The following is a 20,449-nucleotide window of genomic DNA, read 5'->3' as shown; positions in this document are numbered from 1 at the left end:
GTACATCAATCCTTATCCTCCAGAAGCGGAGAGGCTTCTTGGCGCCGGGCATTAAGATGGAAGACATTCTTGTCGCTGGATATAAGTAAGGGTAGAAACAAGTTGACGTCGGAGAGACGTTGAGATCCAGTGGAAGGGTCCTCTGAAGACCAAGTGTGTGAGCGTCATTCTCCCACTCTATGACTTCGTTGTCATTGAACTCTCCTTGGTCGGAATGAAATTCTTCTGCAACTTTTGAAAGTATGAAATTCTCACAGAGAAGGCTGTGGAGAGATGTTAGTTGTTGAAGAAAACAATTTAAGGCATCGAGGCATATATAGACTATATTTCCAAGATAGAAGATGAAAAGTATTTTTGAAAAAGGTGCCTAAAATCTTTTTGAAGAAAAAATTTCACGTCCGCCGTCACCAGAGAGTACGAAAGCTTCAAAAGGTATGAAAAATTATTGCATTTTATCAAATCAATGAGATTTTCAAGATTTTCATGTCAGAGGCAAAAAGGTTGGAAATACTTTGAGTAAAGAATCATGATAAGTTAAAGCAATTTTTAAATCCTTTTAAAAGTACTTGTCCTTCACGGATATTTCATTTTCCAACAATCAGTTAAAGTTTTTGAAATAAACTGATCAGTTAGAGAAAGATTTTTGAAGACTATCAAGGACTCATAACTGAATTCACTGATTTTCATAGAGTAAGTTAAAGATACTTACTGATCGACTGATCATTGCAGTCAGTCGATACCACTGTTTCTGGTTGACTTATAAGAATAAGTTCCCCTTCAGATGTAGACTCATCTTCTTTGATTTCCACATCAGCAGTTGAGGAGCACCAGATGGCTGAGCAACAGTCATCGTGACTGCAGTTGAGATCTTCAAAAACAACATCATTCTTCAGGGTTGATGAGGCCGATCCTTCCACAAAATCGTTGAACCTATCTCCAGGAAGAGCTTTGGTCAGCAAGTCTGCTCTCCGAACTACGGTTGGAATCCATTCAATAGAGACATTCTTCTTTTTCACATGATCATGAATGAAGTGATGTCGGATTGCAATATGCTTGACTCTTGTGTGATGAACTGGATTATGTGAGATTGCAATAGCACTGGAGCTGTCGCAATAAATTGAGACTTCCTTTTCTTCAATCCCATAGTCTTTCAGTTGTTGGACTAGCCATAGGAGTTGTGAACAACAGCTTCCCGCAGCAACATATTCAGCTTCAGTTGTAGAAGTGGCGACTGAAGTCTGTTTCTTTGAAAACCAAGAGATAAGTTTGTTGCCTAGGAATTGATAAGTTCCCAAAGTTGATTTGCGATCAATTTTGCATCCTGCAAAATCAGAGTCTGAGTATCCGGAGAGCTTGAAGTCGTCGTCAGCTGGATACCACAATCCTAAGTTGGGTGTGCCTTTGAGATATCACAGAATTCATTTTACTGCATCCATATGAGCTTTCTTTGGATCTGACTGATATCTTGCACAAACCCCGACTGCATACTCGATATCTGGTCTGCTAGCAGTTAAATACAGTAATGACCCAATGATTTCTCTGTATTTGGTTGAAGATACAGATTTTCCTTCCGATCCTGGATTTACCTTCCGGTTTGTATTCATTGGAATCTTGACTGATTTCATATGCTGAATACCGAACTTGGTGATCAGTTCCTTGGCGTACTTCGACTGATTAATCAGTATTCCTTCGTTGGTCTGCTTGACTTGTAATCCAAGAAAGAAATTCATTTATCCCATCATGGACATCTGAAACTTCTCAGTCATAATATCAGCAAACTTCTTGCACATCCGTTCGGATTTGGATCCGAAGATTATGTCATCGACATAAATTTGAACAAGTAGGAGATCTTCTCCTTCTTTTAGAGTGAACAGGGTTCTGTCAACAGATCATTTCTTGAATCCTTGTTCTACTAGATACTTATAAAGAGTATCATATCATGCTCTTGGAGCTTGTTTCAATCCATAGAGCGCTTTCTTCAGCTTGTACACCTTTTCTGGTCCAACAACCTCAAAGCCCGGAGGTTGTTCCACATAGACTTGATCGGTGAGCACTCCATTGAGAAATGCGCACTTCACATCCATTTGGTGTACTTTGAATCTTTTATGAGTGGTAAAGGCTAAGAAGAACCTGACTGCTTCCAATCTTGCAACAGGTGCAAAGATTTCATCGTAGTCGATTCCTTCTTTTTGGCTGTACCCTTTGGCTACGAGCCTTGCTTTGTTTCTCACCACGTGACCTTCTTCATCTTTCTTATTTTTGAAAATCCATTTCAAACCAATCACTTTTGCATCGTCTGGTCGATCCATCAATTTCCAAACTGAATTCTGATTGAATTCATTGAGTTCTTCTTACATTGCGATGACCCATTGAGTAGACTTCAGAGCTTCTTCAATGTCCTTGGGCTCTGTAGATGATAAGAAACAGCTGAAGTTCTTATCTTCATTGATGCAGTTTTGGTTTATGTCGTAGACGAGGTTGTACATTGATCTTCGAGTCTTTACACCGTCTGACGGTTCTCCGATGATATTTTCCTTTAAGTGGAGTTCAAACCATCTTCGATACTTCTTGATTTCTTCTGGCGAGGGAGGGGGTTCTTCTGTCAGGATGATTCTGAGTCCTTCAAAAGTTTCTCGAGCAGAGGAGTGTTGAACTGGCGTTTCTGCAGTAGGTTCAACTGTCGGAGTTCCCCCTTGACTGATGCTAACTGTATTAGCTCCAGTCGGATCTTCAGACCTTTGATTGATCTTCTGATACTGAAGCTTTTCAGTATCCTCTTCTTTTCCTGGTCCCCACACCAAAACAGTAGAGGGTTCGGTGCTTTTCATTTCAGTTCTGGAAACTTCAGTGTTCTCAGCAATTCTTTCAGTTTCCCGTATCCTGAAATCATCAGTAGACTCGTCAAAAATAACATGTGGTGTTTCTTCCACACAAAGAGTTTGAGAGTTAAACACTTGATAGGCTTTGCTGGATCGTTCAGTTCCAGAGTATCCAAGAAAAATTTCTGGATCAGCCTTGCTATCAAATATGTTTAACTTCCTTTTGTCATTGTTGTGAATGAAACACCGAGAACCGAAAGCATGAAAGTATGAGATTGAAGGCTTCCTGTTCTGCCATAGCTCGTATGGAGTTTTCCCATGTCTTTGAGTGAGGAAGGAGCAATTTTGTGTGTAGCAAGCGTAGTTGACTGCTTCAGCCCAAAACTGCAAAGGGAGTTTTGATTCAGCTAGCATTGTCCTTGCTGTTTTCTTCAAAGACCTGTTTATTTTTACTGCTACTCCGTTTTGCTGAGGAGTTCTTGCTGCAGAGGTTTGATGACTGATTTCTCGTTCTTTGCCGTAGTCACGAATGGCGGCATTGAGGAATTCAGTCCCTCGATCTGATATGATGTTGATGATGTTGACTTCCTTTTCAACGCTTAGTCTTCTCAACAGCTTTGGCAATTCCATCAGTGTCTCCCTCTTGTTGTAGAGAAATATGACCCAAGTATATCGAGAATAGTCATCCACGACAACTAAGGTATACTTCCTACCGTTGTAACTTCTGGGAGAGATTGGGCGAAACAGATCCATGTGAAGTAGTTGGAGAATTCTTCCAGAGGAGTGTCCTGTTTTTCACTTGAATGACGTCCTAGTTTGTTTTCCTCTTTGACATGCTTCACATTCTTGCTTCTTCTGGAACACAATAGAGGGTAAGCCCTCTACCAGTTGATGCTTAGCAAGTTTGTTGATCGTTTTGAAGTAGAGGTGGTTGAGTCTTCTGTGCCATAGCCACTTGAGCTCTGAGCTACTTTTGCTGATGAGACAGGTTTCGGGAGGGCTATCTTCCCATGATATGACGTAGAGACTTCCTTGTCTGATCCCTCTCAGAACCACATTCTTCTGACTGTTTCTTACAGTGAATTCATCTTTCTTGATCTTCACTGCGAATCTGTTGTCACAAAATTGACTCGCAGACAACAAATTATGTTTTAATCCAGAAACATAGCTAACATTACTGATACTGGCGTTACCCATGTCGAGTACACCATAACCTTTTGTTTCGCCGATTGAGTTATCTCCGAATGTAACTTTTGATACAGCTTTCTCAACATATTGAGTGAGATTTTCTTTGTAGCCTGTCATGTGCTTCGAATAGGCTATCCATGTACCATGTTCTGATCGAGGCTTTAACTTCTTCCTTATTTTTGTGTTTCCTATTTTTGCCCTGCAAGGAAGAGTTAATTTAGGTACCCAATCAATGTCTGGGTCCTTCATTGTTAGCTCGTGTTCTTTTTGGAACCCATATATGTTTCAGAACTGGTCTTGGTGTTGATCTTTTGCGCTTGGCTGGTTGTCTGACTGAAGTGGTTGGTGCTTCAGTTGGCACATGAGCTTTCTTCTGTTGAGCTTTCCTTTTAGGAGCCTCGCTTTTGTAAAAGCTTTGTCTGGTGTAGTATTGAGGTCTCCTTTGAGATGCGTGAGTTATCCTCGACTGATGGAGTCTTGACTGATGTTGTGGAACATGAGTCTTATGATGTCTAGTTACACACTGTTGTGGATGACCTTTAGCTCGTCTGGACTTATCACAGATTTGTCTCCATGGTTGTTGTTCTCTTCGGAACTGAACTGATTTCAGTTTTCTGATTGTTTCTGTTGTTCTTCCCCCTGGATTGGTGAGGAAGACTCTGTTTCAGTTCCGATGTTTCTTCCCCATATTTTGACTGAAATCTGCTTTCTAGTCTTCTTAGAAAGATGAACTAGTTGGGGGCTTCCTTAGCTCGTCTATAGCTTTGAGAAGGAGGAACATTTATTTTTTCCATCAGTTTTCGCTTCTGAATTTCTTCCATATCATGATCCCTAGACTCTTCCGAAGTGTTGTCTTCATAAGTGTCAGTCACTTCCTTGATCATGATATTCTTTCCTTTATCGGCAGGAACCACCTTTCCTCCGATGCTTTCCACAAGAGCTTTTAAAGGAAAGTTAGTCATCATGGGATATTTCATCATATAGTCTTTGACCGTTTCCTCCAATTTGTAATTAAGCCTCTTGATTTCATGAGATGCTCTGTCACATTCTGATGTAGAAATTCTGAGCTTTTCTTCTAGTCGACTGTTCTCCATGATTAGTCCATTAAGACAGGTTTCATCTGGAAAGTAGATGATCGTCTGATTCTCGATTCGTTCTTCATTGATCTCCTTTTCCATTTTCTGATTCTGCATGAGAAGATCTTCGAACATTTTTCTTAACTGATAGTGATCAGTCATGAGCTAATCGTACTCTTCAGTTTCGTCAACTGAGCTATCTCCAAATTCTGAGTAGTCTCTTGTAAAAAACAAGGAGTTATCAGTATAAAGAGTTTTTGAGTAAGAGTTTACCTCTGGCCCATTCATTCCGTTGTCGTAGCTGTTATCGGCCACGCTTTCGGTGTCGTTAGCCATGAGGGCTTGGCTCTCATCATCTGAACTGGTGGAGTTAAAGGCAGATAATTCTGATGCATATTCAGAAGATCCTGCATCGTCAGCAACCATCGCTTTCTTCTTCGCATATTTGCGTTCTCTCCTAGCTTTCATCTATTTGCGCTCAGACTGCGACAATTTAGGGTATTCAGATCGATAGTGCCCTTTCTTCTTGCATCCATAGCATTCCACATCTTTTAGATCAATAGCGGTTGACTTCCTTTCTCCGCTTCTATCAGTGGAATATCTGGACTTGCTTTCTCTTTCTTTTCCTTTGTAGTGCTGTTTGTGGAACTTCTTGTACTTGCGGAATTTGGATTCCATCTTGTTGAATCTTTCAGTCAATAGGGCATATTGACTGAAGAAGTCTTCTGGTTTGAGTTCCGCTGGTTCCTTTGACTGCTTCTTGTTTTCTTTTGCTGAAGCTTTCAGCGCCGCTCCTGTTGAGGCTGATGGAGCATCTTCGTCTGATCCTCCAACTTTCTTTGTTTCAAGATTTCTCTGGATGTCGAACTCATTCGCCACGAGATCAGAGAATAGCTTGTTCGTTGGAAGCTGGTTGAATCCTGGCTTGTTCTGATGAGCAACTGCGTAGATCTGCCAATCTCCTCGCGGAAGTGCTCGTAGAATCTTTAGATTGATCTCTCGTTGAGGGTATTTGTCCTTCGAGATGGATTGAACTTAGTTCAGGATCTGGTTGAGTCTGAGTTCCATCTCGTCGACTGATTCATTTTTTAGCATGAGGAAGGAGTCGAATTTTTGACAAGCTATTGATAACTTGTTCTCCTTTATCTCCTCTGATCCGATGCACATTCCTTCAAGAATGTCCCACATCTCCTTTGCAGTTCTGCACTTGATGATCTTGGTGACGTGCTTGTCTGGAACTGTGTCGGAGATGATGCTTTTGGCGAGGTTGTCGAGCTCATCTTATTTCCTTTCTTCTATGGTGAAGTCAGCCTTTGATTTGATCTGGACTTCATCAAAAGGATCTCTAGTTGTGTCTAGAAGGACCTTTTTGATCACCTCCGTGATCATGATGGGTCCTTTGGTGATGACTTTCCACAGTCGGCAATGTTAGGCGGTGAGGAAGCTTTCAAGTCGAAACTTTCATATGTTGTATTTTTCAATACTAAACATAGGTAGTGGGGATACTCTGTTGTGGTTAGTTTCCATAGAAAAGGAAAACAGAAAACAACAGATAAGAAAAGTAGTACGCACTTTTTGAAAAAGAAAGATTTTCGAGACCTTTAAGGAAAAAGATCTAGTTCTGTAGAACCTGATCAAAGCAAAATTATTCTTGCGAACAACCTGCTCTGATACCAATTGTTAGGTCCGGAGGGTCTCGAATAGGTGTATGAGGGGGAATACACCTATGGGCTATTTTTCAATAAAAAGAAACTTTAAGTACAAACTGACTCAACCTGTTTACTGAAAAGAGTTTTGTCAAAACATGGTTGACGACTGATACTGAATACTCTTCAGTAAGGAGTTATCAGTTTAAGTCAAAGACTTTAACTGATACACGTAAGGCTTCAGTTGAGTTTGATAAACAGAGAGATGTTATGAATCTTACTGACTATCAGACGATAGATCAGTTAGACTGATAACAAGCCTATTAAATTAATCACGTTGTCAACTGTAAATTTTATCTTTGCAATTAATCAGTTTTCAGTTTAGAAAGGTAAGAGCGCAAGTAAGAAGGTAAGTAATGAAAGCTGTAAATAACACAGAGATTTTTACGTGGTTCGGAAAACACTTTCTACATCCACGGTCGGTTGATCAGACCAACAACTTCGCTGGGCATGTGCTTACGGGTGCACAGCAAACCGATGCGTGTGCTTACGGGTGCACAGCAAACCTGAACGTGTGCTTGCGGGTGCACAACAAACCGAGACAACTGAAGATCCTATCTTCAGTACCAACACACTAGGTTGGATTTCTCACTCCTAGCGCGCACTGGGCACTAAGATCTCACGGAGACAGAACACTGGTCTGAACTCCTTTTCGACACAAACACTCAATTCGGTTCGTTGAAAAGAGGTTTGAAAACTTGCCAACTAAACCACAAAGAACAAGTTCTTTGCAGTCAGTTTTACCTAGGCTTTGGATATACAATATTTGCCTAAGTTCTAAGAGAATGTATGTAATCAGCAGTGACTGATTTTTAGCTTTGTGATTCTCTTCTTCGATTCAAACTTTGGGGAGGCTTGGTTTTGCTGAGTAACGAATTTGGCAGCGTTTCAGTTTATGTTGTTGAATCGGTGAATATTGTGATCCTCGAGCACAGTTTATTGGAGACGTCTTGAATAGATCCGTTGACAGATATGGTCTTCAAGATTTCTTCCGTTAGAGAGTAAATTGAACTTGGGCTGAGGCTTCAATCTTCGATGTTCCTTATTTGGTGAGAACGACTACTTTGAAGAGCAGGAGATGCGCCATATCTGAAAAGGTAATCACCAAAAGGAATGACCTCTGCAGAGAAAGGACGATCCTGAGATCTCTGCATTTAATGCGTTGTACTTTTGGAGTGCGTGGCTTCCTATGAACGTTGGAGGTTCAGTTCGAGGAAGAATGTTTAACTGATACTTGACTTTAGTATCAGTCCGCTGAATCCACGTGGCGCGCATTAAGTAATCAGTCGAAACTGATCCTTCGATTGATAAGTCAAATATCAGTATTTGACTTTGCCTTAATCGTTACATCAGTCGGCATCTTCGGTCTTCAGTCTTCAGTCCTTCGTTCTTCAGTCTTCAGAACAACAACTAAACTAGAAAAAGAACTCTAACACTTGAGTTCGAACAGTTCTAGTCTATTACAAGTGAAACCTATTGATTTTGGTATCATCAAAACTTAGATTAGGATATTTCATTAAGTTCCCAACAGCTCTGAACTTCCTTGCATTCCTCTCTTGCCAAATATTATAGACTAGCACTGCTACCATTGCTCTATAAATTCCTTGTTTCCCAAGAATGTGCCTCTCTGGATATTACACCATTGACTCACTTCATCCCACACTTTTCTAGAATAAACACACTGAAAAAACAAGTGCTTCATGGCCTATCTTCCATCTCACATAAACAACATCGTGGTTCCACATTGATGCCAATTCACCTCAAATTTTCACATGTAGACAGTCTTCCCATCATAGTAAGCCATAGAATAAAAACATGCTTTGGAGTTGCTGCATTTTGGCCTCTTCCATCAGACATTCGGAAAAGTTCCTCTCAACTCCAGATAAAGCTTTCTAATAGAAAAGTACGAGTGTTGAAGAATAGCCATACATAGGTTTGTTGTTTCCAAATACTCTCGAGCTGCAATGATCTTCCTGACCATCCATGAGGCAGAGTATTTTAATTATCGTTTTATGTCTTAGATTAAATTATTTTATGTTTTTATCGAAGAAAACCATTAAATTTCAATTCTTTTTTTTTGATAAATTAATAGTATTAAATAAAGAAGTTAAATCTCAATTCTTGAATATGTATGGAGTGTTATGGATTTTCTATGACTTTAAGGTTTCTGTATAGAACTTTATGGAAGGAATACATAATCTGAATTTTTTTAATCTATGAAAAAGAAAACCGTAAGTTTACTTAAATATATATAATTAAACTTAATTTGCAGTTGGATTCCTCAATAAATTAAAAATCTCCTTTTGATGTCTACATTATCTTTTGAGTAAAATTTTGAAGTAACCAAAATGAAGCATAAAACACAATTTATGGCCACACATTGAAAAAATACAAATTTTGGCCATTTTTATTGATTTGGACGTTTTTACCCTTAATGAGGCGGACCGGGTAGGATCAGGCACGCGGGTCGCGTGCCGGGTCGGGTTAGGAACTTATGGCACTATTAGTGTCATAAGTGCCAAGATTTTACTTTGGTTTTATTTTGGATTTCCGTTGGCACTTATGGCACTGTTGCCATAAGTGCCAACGGAAATCCAAAATAAAACTAAGTAAAATAATCATTTTGGGCACTTATGGCACTAATAGTGCCATAAGTGCCATACGTGCAGCACAAATACAGAAACAACAACATCATTTAAATCCTAAATGGAACATCTAAACTCTAAATGGATAATCTAAACCCTAAATGGAATATCTAAACCTCAAATGGATAATCTAAACCCTAAATGGAATATCTAAACCCTCGGGGGAAGTGTGCACTTATGGCACTTATGGCACTAATAGTGCCATAAGTGCCATACGTACAACACACAGATCAGATCAGATCTGCCATGGCTGAAATAGGCGGAGATCAGATCTGCCGATGGAGGAGGCAGCGCAACGATCAGATCAGATCCACTGCCGCCGCCTCATCAGACCAGATCTGCCGCCGCCGCCTCATCCTCTACTCCGACGAATTCTGCCCAGGCGGCGCGCTGGAGAGAGAGAGAGAGATGAGAAAGAGAGAGGAGAGAGCGGCAGCCGCTGGAGAGAGAGAGTGGGAGGATCTCCTCCACCACCGTCGCGAGAGCTCCGACGAATTCTCCAAGCTCGGCGCCGCTGCCGCGCAGCCGCTGGAGAAAGAGAGAGAGGGAGATGAGAAAGAGAGAGGAGCCGCTGGAGCAGAGAGAGGGAGATGAGAAAGAGAGAGGAGCCGCTGGAGAGAGAGAGAGGGAGATGAGAAAGAGAGAGGAGAGAGAGAGAATGGTAGAATAGTCATGACATACAAAAATGGCCAAAATTTATATTTTTTCAAATGGTGGACAAAATTTGATGTTGTATGTTGAATAGGGCCGAATCTTATCTTTTTATATGATTCTTTGATATCCTTTTAATTCAAAATATATTCTAAATAAACAACTTTAAGTAGATTTTCGTAATTGAGGGATTTTCATTATATTTTCAATTTAATCTTTCAATCCAAATCTAGTATTGCTGTTAATCAAAATCAACCTAACTAGTAACTAGTAACTACCATGAAAATAATCTATACATATGGTTTTTATAGATAGAGAAGAAAACAAGTGTTTCAATTTATATAGTTTCCTATAGATTAACAAACGATATTGGGTCGAGATATATATCATTTAACCTGCTTGCCAAGAAAGAATTATATATAATGATATACTCCATAAAATATCATATTTCGTTTAAAATTTAAATAAAAATATTGCCATGATTCGCTAGTATTGCATGTAGGAGAGGAGAGGGTAATAGCTAGGGTGACATTATTATAATTTATGGCCAAGAGAGGATGATAATTAGCTGTGAGAGGAATAATAACTAATACTAATATATACCATACATGAAACAGAAATACTAAATTAAACATTACCCATTGTTGCCCAACTGAGTGAATTTGCGACTACATAAATGCTCTATTTTATCAGTGCCTGCTAATTCAGACCAAGTCTTCCCTCCAGAAATAATATTTTACATTTTATTAAGATTAAACAAATATTCAAAATAAATATTTTTAATAATATTCATTTTGAGTACCGCAGAAAATTATTTCAGAATATATATAACACTGGAGAAAGAGTGCGCATTAATTGCACCATATTTTAGTGTGAAATCTGCTGGAAAAATAAAATAAAATAGAGCAGGCTTCTGGAGATGGTCGAAAGGAGGGGAGGAAGAACTAGAATAACAATTTTGTGTTTAACGAAATTAAATCACTTTCTTTTTTTGAGTCAAAAACCGACACTTTCTTTTACATATTATTATAAGGATGCGTCTTTAGTTCCATCAACGAAATTAAATCACTTTCTTTTTTTGAGTCAAAAACCGAAATTAAATCACTTTCTTTTACATATTATTATAAGGATGCGTCTTTAGTTCGATGGAAAATAAGAGAAAATATATATTTTCACTTATTTTTCATTATTTTTCCATGTTTATTATGGTGGAAAAAAATTTCAGATAGAGTGGAATTTTTTTTTTCTCAGACAACCTCTTTTCACTCATTTTCTCTCAAATGTTGGATAATATTATTCTAAAGTAGAGGTGTGAACATATTTTCCAACATTTTCTAATTTTTTCATCTCTAGTAGTACATGATAAAAGAAAAGGAAAAAATGATAATATTTTCTCATTTTTTCTTATCAATCATTTTTCAATGAAAATTTTTACGATTAAATGCACCCTAACTGTAAATATTGATTTACTTATTTATGTTTAATTAATAAATTATTACTCTCGACCATATTCTACGTCATAAAAGTCTCTAATCCAATGTCGATTCTTTGTTGGTGCTCTTTGATTGGCATTGATCGAATAAAGCATGCAATAAATGTGGCGTGTCACACTTCTTAGTTTCAAAATATCCATAATGGGGGGAATCATGCAACAACTTGGAATGAAGCATATAAATTTAAATGTCATTGTCATGATTAAATGAGGAAAACATTTACAAAGTCATTATGCAAAATCTTTGTAAGATCTAATAGTGGTCCCATTACACAGCCGAAATGCAAGCTAGCACCCTCACAAATCACAATCTCAAATCTAAACACTCATAAATTATTACAAAAGTTGGCCATCTGAAACTTTGACATCACCTTTTAAACCAATTGATCACAAAATTTACTAACAAATTTATATGAGTATGGGAAAGACTATTCTTGCCCCTCATGTAATGTAAACCGACTACGGGATCATGTCGAGTGACAATCATTTAAATTTAATTTTAAAATAACTGGCTATATATCCACTGTGTTCTTGACAGGGGTGTGCAGAAATTGAATCGAACTCACTAAATCGATCGAACCGATTGATTTCAGTTCGCTTATCAAGATAGTTTCGATTTGATCCTTAAAAATTTTTATTTCGATTTTCGATTCTCAGTTCAGGTTTACAAAAATCAGTCAGTTCATACCCGAATTCTCAATTCAATTTTCGATTCCTAACGGTACCAACATGATACCTTGGTACAATCCGGTTGAACAAAAACACTAAAAGCTGAAGAAGAAACTCTTCTTCAAGAATTCGACATAACTGACCTGTCTAATGCTCTCAGATACCCTAACAAGGTCATTGCCAAGTTGCGGAACCCTCTCCTCCTCCCTTCTCTTCTGAGGACCAACACCGAAGAATGTTGCAACTCGCTGATGATACTTGTTAGGTCCGGAGGGTCTCGAATAGGTGTATGGGGGGGGAATACACCTATACGCTATTTTTCGATCTTAACACAGATATCAAAATGAAACTTTGAACACAAACTCATACACCTGTTTACTGAAAATAGTTTTGACCAAAACAGGGTTGACGACTGATACTGAATACTCTTCAGTAAGGAGTTATCAGTTAAGTCAAAAGAACTTAACTGATGCACGTAAAGCTTCAGTCGAGTTTGATAAACAGAGATGTTATAAATCTTACGGACTATCAGAAGATAGATCAGTCAGACTGATAACACACGCAGCGAAAAACTTTTGTTTCGCAATAGCCTGTGAGTTGAGCACGTTGTTAGTTTTAAGTTTCTTGTTGCAATTAATCGGTTTTCAGTTTACAAGAGGAAGAGCACAAATAAGAGCGTAAGTACTGAAAGCTGTAAATAACACAGAGATTTTTACGTGGTTTGGAAAACACTTCCTACATCCACGGTCGGTTGATCAAACCAACAACTTTACTCTGCAAGTGCTTACGGGTGCACTGCAAACCGATGCTCGTGCTTACGGGTCCACAGCAAACCTGAACATGTGCTTGCGGGTGCACACAACTGAAACAACTGAAGATCCAATCTTCAGTACCAACACACCTTGTTGGATTTCTCACTCCTAGCACGCACTGTGCACTAGGATCTCACGAAGTCAGAGTACCTTCCTGAACTCCTTTACAACTCAAACACTCGATTCACTCGGTTGAAGGGAGGTTTGAAAACTTGCCAACTAAACTTTAAAGAACAAGTTCTTTGCAGTTAGTTTGACATAGGCTTTGGGTAAACAAGGTTTGCCTAAGGTCTAAGAAAATTTATGTAATCAGCAGTGACTGATTTTTGGCTTTGGGATTCTCTTCTTCGATTCAAACTTTGGAGAGTCTGGGCTTTAGCTGAGAAATAATTTTGGCAGAGTTTTAGCTTATGTCGTTGAATAGGTGAAGATTGAAGTGATCCTCGAGCGCAATTTATAGGAGAAGTCTTGAATAGATCCGTTGGCGGAGAAGGTCTTCAAGATTTCTTCCGTTAGAGAGTAATTTGAACTTGGACTGAGGCTTCAATCTTCGAGGTTCCTTGTTTGGTGAGAACGGCTATCTTGAAGAGCAGGAGATGCGACATCTCTGAAAAGGTAATCACCAAAGAGGAGTGTCCTCTGCAGAGAAAGGACGATTCTGAGATTTCTGCATTTAATGCAGCTGTACTTCTGGAGTACGTGGCTTCCTTTGAACGTTGGAGGTCCAGTCCGAGGAAGAATGATTAACTGATACTTGACTTTAGTATCAGTCCACTGATTCCACGTGGCACGCATTAAGTTATCAGTTCAAAACTGATTCTTTGATGATGCTCTAGTCGGCAACTTCAGTCTTCAGTCTTCAGTCCTTCGTTCTTCAGTCTTCAGTCTTCAGAACAGCAAGCTAAACTAGAAAAAGAACTCTAACACTTGAGTTCGAGCAGTTCTAGTCTATTACTCCCTCCGTCCGCCAAGATTATGGCAATTTGCTTGGGCACAGGATTTAATAAAATTGGTGATGATTTTGATATAGTGGAGAAAGGGTCCCACCACTTTATGAGATGAGTGGTTGAGATTGAATTTTGAGTGGTTTTTTTGTAAATAAAAAGTGTTAGTAAAGATAAAATATTAAAGAGGATGGTGGGACCATTGCCATAAAAGGAAAGTGACATAATCTTGGCGGACGCCCGATATAGTAATTGTCACATAACCTTGGCGGACGGAAGGAGTACAAAATAAGCCTATTGATTTTGGTATCATCAATACAAGGAATAGGATATTTCATTAAGTTACCAACAATACTCATAAACATGATGAGACTAAGTTACTAGCTTTCAATGAAAAACTTCAGGTTATTGCAACAAATTGCATCATCTGTCACTAAGATGCACCCTTCGGGAACTTAGTTTGTTGATGCAATCTATGCATGTGTCACATATACAATGTCGATTGTGACACGGGAGATGAAAGACAAACTTGAACTCTTTCATCAAGCAATCATTTCTGAACACTTGGCACTAAAAAATAATTTCGTGTCAGTAGCTGAATGTTTTGAAGCTGAGTACCAAGACGTTGTGACCAAGGTCAATGGCCAGCTTCAAACAATAGGAAAGCGATTCAGTGAAGCTGTTCGCTATTTTATTTAACACGCCGCAAGTGCATGGGTGCAATTGTGTACAGTAGCAAGCAAGGTCGTATTCCACAGAGACTGAATTAACCAATTCCTATCCTAAATTATTCTACTCTATCTGGACAAACGAAATTAAGAGTTTTGTTCTTAAAACTAAATAAATAAATAACAGGAAACAAAATAAATCAAGCTGCGAAACAGAGAAACTGATAAGAGAAGATTTCCCAAGGCAAAGATTTCAACAGATTCTCCTAACTAACATGTTCAATTCAATTAATAAGATGATTTCTAAGGCAATCTCTACGCTAGTTCATACCCACTGCCGTGGCATACAAACCGTTGATTACATGCAAGGTTACCATCCCTGGATCACACTTCTAACATGTAACTCCTAAGAGTTCCTAGGATTAATGCCCTCACAATTATCAATTCCCTTTAGAATTAAAATAAATGTGTTCTATGTTCTTAGTTCAGGTAATAATCATCATCTCCCGATCTCAAATTATTACCTATGATTATGCTAAATTGGTGATCAAGCAATAAAGCAAACAATTATAATAAGAACATAAAAAGGAATAACAGTCTCAATTAATTCAATCAAACAGTCAGAAATTCAAATCATGTCTACTCCCTAAACCCTGGGAAAGAGGGATTTTAGCCACACATAGACATACGACTAAAAATTAATATCTCAATAAAACTGTAAAACATTCAACAATGAAACCGTAGTAAAGTTGAGAATCTTCAATCTTGCTCTTGCTCCGTTCTCCGTCTCCCACAGCTCTCGGGAAAAGTAAAATATGATGAAAGGTTGATAAAAGGTCCGGAGAATAAGTTCTTGGGGATAATTTATATGCCCTAGGTCAAGTAGGACTAAAAAATACCCCAAAATAGCGTACATAGCTAAAATCCGAAAATTGGGCGGAAAAACGACGACTCGCGTGGCCGGCTCGCGTGGCCGCATGGCTGGCTCGCGTGAGCTCGCGCGGCCGCGCGCTGTGCCCGCGTGTGTTGTCCAGCAAGTCCTGCTCTGTCGCGCGGCCGTGGCATGCGGCCGCATGCCCGGACTGCGCGACCTCAGACGCACGCACTCCGACTCGCAAATTTTTCGACGCTCGTTCTTGCTCATCCGATGCCCGATTTGAGCCTCGTTCGTGTTTATGGACTCGTCTCTTCACGTACTTCACTACACTTCATCCAAAACTTCACAAATTGAGTCCAAAAACCTGTAAAAATAGCACAAGCATGGACGAGTAGTCTATTCCACAAAACTAAACAAATCAAATCAAAGACACTCAAGAACTCAAAAAGAGACGCCCAAAACACTAAAGAATAACGCGATAAAGGAGTGAAAATGCATGTAAACAGAAGCACATATGAAGCTTCTCAAGAAGGTTGAAAGTTCAGCCATTAAGATTGCAATGGACACAGTTCTCCTTTACATCCAAGAAAATACCACTTAACTTATTTAGCAAGACAGAAGTGTTGAAGTTTAAGATCCGAGTGAAACAGTCAAAGCTCTTCAACACCAACTACAATCAGTCGAAGATCAAATTCAACGATTGCAAGCCTCTCATGTATCCACATCAGATCAACAACCTCCACCACCATAGTCTTTCATATTCTAAACTTCAATTTCACCCTCAAGCTCCCAGAAAGACGAGTTGGCCACTTCAATTTTTGCTGATGCCAAAAAAGAGAAGATATATTAGAGACGGAAGATATGTATGAAGATACAGACATTAAGGGAGAAGACAAGAAGAAATATAAAGAAGAAATTACGCAAAGGATAATTATTGTTGAATGGGAATATGGTCTTCTTACGGGGACAAGATAACCCCACTATTGATGGTAAAGAATCTGTCGATACTACTAATGCCGCTGAAAATCCCGATGTTGCTGCAGTTGTTGTTCAACTTCCTACAACTGCAGACGAAAGGCATGGCAATATAGCTGCCTTTCTAAACTTTAAATGACAATAAGCAATGAAGTCTACCAAGCAAGATAAGTCCAATCACAAACACTTATGGATCTCTGATGAATCATGAGAATCATGATGTTGTATCAATGGACTTCATTAAATACTTCTACTATTTCAACTTTGAGGAGAAGATGTTGATGAAGAGTTTCTACACTTTGTGAAGAAATATCCAGATAAAGCCACCATCTAGAAGATTCTTAAAGTTATTGCTGAGAACAACGCTAGTTTGAAGGCTCCTGCGAAGATAACCTTCTCTCCAATAGAATTGTATGGAAGACTTGATAGATTAGAGATCGAAGCTCAAGTGTTTGTGTTACCCAACTACTGAAGATAGATCATGTCACTAATGAAAACCGGTTTTTTGTTCTCATTGAAAGGATCTTCTGCATGTATGGTCAACTGATAAATGAACAATTGAACACAAAGTGACGTGTCACCTGAGCTGCCAGAAAACTTAAGACTTGGAGATTGTAATAAATTTTACGGAGCTTCCGATCAACAGATCATTCCTTGTATTTCTTTTTTCTACCCTAACACTATGCATGTCTTATCATCTTCGAAGACAACCTGGTGAAAATCGCTCTTTGCCTAGGCTCTAACTTCTATGCCTTATTCTTTATTGTTTTACTAATTTTTTTCATGTTTTCTGATTAGCTTAGAGTTTTTTCAATTTCAGGTTTATATTCATAGAATTAGGTTTGGCATCATAAAAAAAGGGAAATTGTTGAAAAAAATCTTATGACTTGATGATTACCAAAACTACATCTGGCATCCCTAATGATGTCTTTCAGCATTATAATTAGTTTCATATTACCAAAAACTACATCTGAAACTTATTAGAAAACAGAGTTTCATTTTTCAGGTACTTAGTCTAAGGGAAACTCAAGACGAAGTATCAGCTGACAAGCAAGAAGAAATGATGTTGGCGATCCACCTAGTTGAAGAATACATGCTCAGGTAAACTGAGTGTACACTGATCAACAAGGAAGTAAAATTAATTGAATACAAGACAGTTGATAAAGCCACCCAGAGTAACCATCTTCAAATATGCTAAAGGTGCTCTATTGAACCTACGAATCTGATATCAAATATTCAGACAAACTAAAAGTTCAGAGATTGTGTACGATGTTGCAAACTTGATGTGACATCTCACCTACTGCCAACGAATTTTTTTTAATAGAGATACAAAGGACTTTTCGAGATGAATTATCCAACGGCTCTTTTATGACAACTTCCTATATATACCATGTGGTATGTACACAATCAACACCAAAACTCTACGAGATTGAAATCTACAAAATTCTAAAGCTACCAAGCTTAAGAACACATTTCATCAGACTTTCAAAAAAAATTGTTTAACGCTCAGAAGATCTCTGAAAATATTCTAGCTTTTCTCCGAAGAGATCTCACATATTTCCTTATAGATTAGGCATTTGTTTCTTGTATAGCATAGCTTAGTCTTCAAGCAAAATAATCTTTTGTATTGTTCTCATTGTAATAGTTTGTTCACCTTTGTTGGAAAGAGAGCTTTTGAAACACCTTCCCTAAAGATTGGATAGTGTTAGAAGATAGTTTTGTTAGTAAACTGCTATGTGTTTGCAGTTTCGAAACAAAGACAGAGTTAAAGGTCACGACCTCAGTGAACCTGTAGGTCGGTCTAAGGTTACATGTCTGATCGATTGACTTACAACCATAAAATAAGGAATCCTAACTATATTGGATTTTCCTATTAAATCAAATCGTGGACATATGAGCAATTTATTCAAACCATGTTAAATTGCTTATATGTTGTACATATCAATTTTAGTAACTGTTTACAAATTTGTCATATCATTCAATAGACTTATTAAGCATTTCTCTCTTTCCAATGTGACCAGTATACACTCACTCAGGACCAACATTTTCCATACGTTTAACTTAGTTAGATAGGAATTTCTGTTGTGATCACTGTTATATATGGTAGGTGCTGAAAAATAATAATAAGAGACTAATAATGTAGAAACATACAATTAAAATTGCATAATTGATAACACTCATATTTCCATGGTTTTTAATGTTCATATGTTGGTAATTTAATAGGAAATTGAGTGTTTGATAGTTGTTTTGTGCTTAATTTGCTTTATCTTGTGAAACATGATTCTTACTCGAACTTTGAAGGAATTTTCAGATTTATTGAGTTCGAATTTGGAACAATGTTCTGAAATAGAAGTTGTAGATTGTCTCGATACGAGTTCGTGAGCGCAAACGGATCATAAATCGGAGTTCGGACGAGAAAGTTATGGCCGAAACAAAAACGTCGCGCGCAGCAGTCAAAATTCGGCGACCTAAACGGCGATCGCCGAATTTTGGAGATTTTATGAGCAAAATCGGCGACCAAAACGGCGACCGCCGAACGGGTCGCCGTTTTCCCTGTTCAGATTTTGGCCTTGAGGAAGAAAAACGGCGATCGCCGTTTTTGGAGGATTTTTAGGCCATTTTCGGCGACCAGTTCGGCGACCGCCGAACGGGTCGCCGTTTTTAGGCGTGTTTCCGTTTCCTTCCGCGTTTTTACGTTTTTCCAAGTTATTTTCGAGCTCAAACTCTGTATTTTACCCTAAGACTATAAATAGGTCCTCTTTTGACCTATTTAGGGTGCCCAGCTTTAGTTTTTTCAGTTTCCAAATTTTATTTTCTCAGTTTCATAGCTTTAGATTATTATTGCTTTCCAGTTTTTACAGCTTGGATTGGATTTCCACATGATTGAAGATTCAAGCCGCTACAATTATTTTATTCAGAGTTTTATTTAATTCAGTTCTTTCAATTGAGTTTTCATTAATTATGTTTTTGCTTTCTTTTATTATGTTTGGCTAGTTCTTTTATCTGAACCTAGGGTTTGTACATAGCTATTCAATTATGTGCGTATGATTTATTGATATCAATTTGCCCTCCAACTTATGATTCATGATTCCTGGTGCTTATTCTCTTGTGAATTATCTGATCAATGATTTACATGTTTAGCTGTTCAGTTTGAGTCTTGAATGCGATAATTGTTCAGCCGATTCAGGAATGCATGATATAGTGTTAGCCTTGAGTCTTGAATGCGATAGGTGAAGCTATAGGAAGCTATTCTTTATGTGCTATTGGGAGTTAATTTATTCCTTGGAGTCTTGAATGTGAAAAGGGATTAATTAATCTACGTTCATAGGTGGTCGTTAGAGACGCTTGTGAATAATATAGTGATCTTTCATCAGGGTTGGATTAAAATTGGTAATTGAATCAATAGGTTGAATGCATGTAGTTGATTAGTGAAAATACATCCCTAGGGTCAGAGCTTTCCTTATATTTGAGTTCATTATCATAGTTTTTATGCTCTTTAGTTTTATTTAGTTAATCTTAGTTCAATATTCACCTTCGTAATCGTTTTACTTGCATACTGTGAGAGTCTGTGTAGGAGATAGATAGAGTGATTTCGTTTTACAGTCCCTGTGGATACGATACTCTGCTTGCTGTTTTCGTACTACAATTACACTGTTTAGTTGCAGTTATTGTTGCTATAAAAATAGTGATCAACTTTTTGGCGCCGTTGCCGGGGACTGTTTAGATTTTGCTTTAATATTTCCAATAGGACCTTATAGTACTGCAAGTTTTTTTTTTTTTTTTTTTTTTTTTTCTGATCTTTTTGCTGTTTCTGTAGGTTGCATATGAACACACGATCTCACGAAAATCCTCTCTTTGAGTTTGACCCTGAAATCAATAAAACCTTGCGCAACCTAAAGAAGCAGAACGATCAAGTTGAGACAGGAA

General features: G+C 38.3%; 1 protein-coding gene across 1 annotated transcript in view; it reads right to left on the bottom strand.

The window, feature by feature from the left end:
• Positions 1-695: 695 nt before the first annotated feature.
• LOC131003463 (uncharacterized) overlaps positions 696-20,449 on the bottom strand; it is a 40,113-nt gene continuing 20,359 nt past the window's right edge. The window contains exon 2 of the mRNA XM_057929969.1: positions 696-973. Coding sequence (XP_057785952.1) covers positions 696-973 — 278 coding nt within the window. The remainder of the gene's footprint in view (positions 974-20,449) is intronic.

The sequence above is a fragment of the Salvia miltiorrhiza genome, chromosome 1, assembly GCF_028751815.1.
Source record: "Salvia miltiorrhiza cultivar Shanhuang (shh) chromosome 1, IMPLAD_Smil_shh, whole genome shotgun sequence".
Taxonomy (NCBI): domain Eukaryota; kingdom Viridiplantae; phylum Streptophyta; class Magnoliopsida; order Lamiales; family Lamiaceae; genus Salvia; species Salvia miltiorrhiza.
Note: the sequence above shows the minus strand (reverse complement) of the source record. Positions and strands in the feature narration are given on the sequence as shown.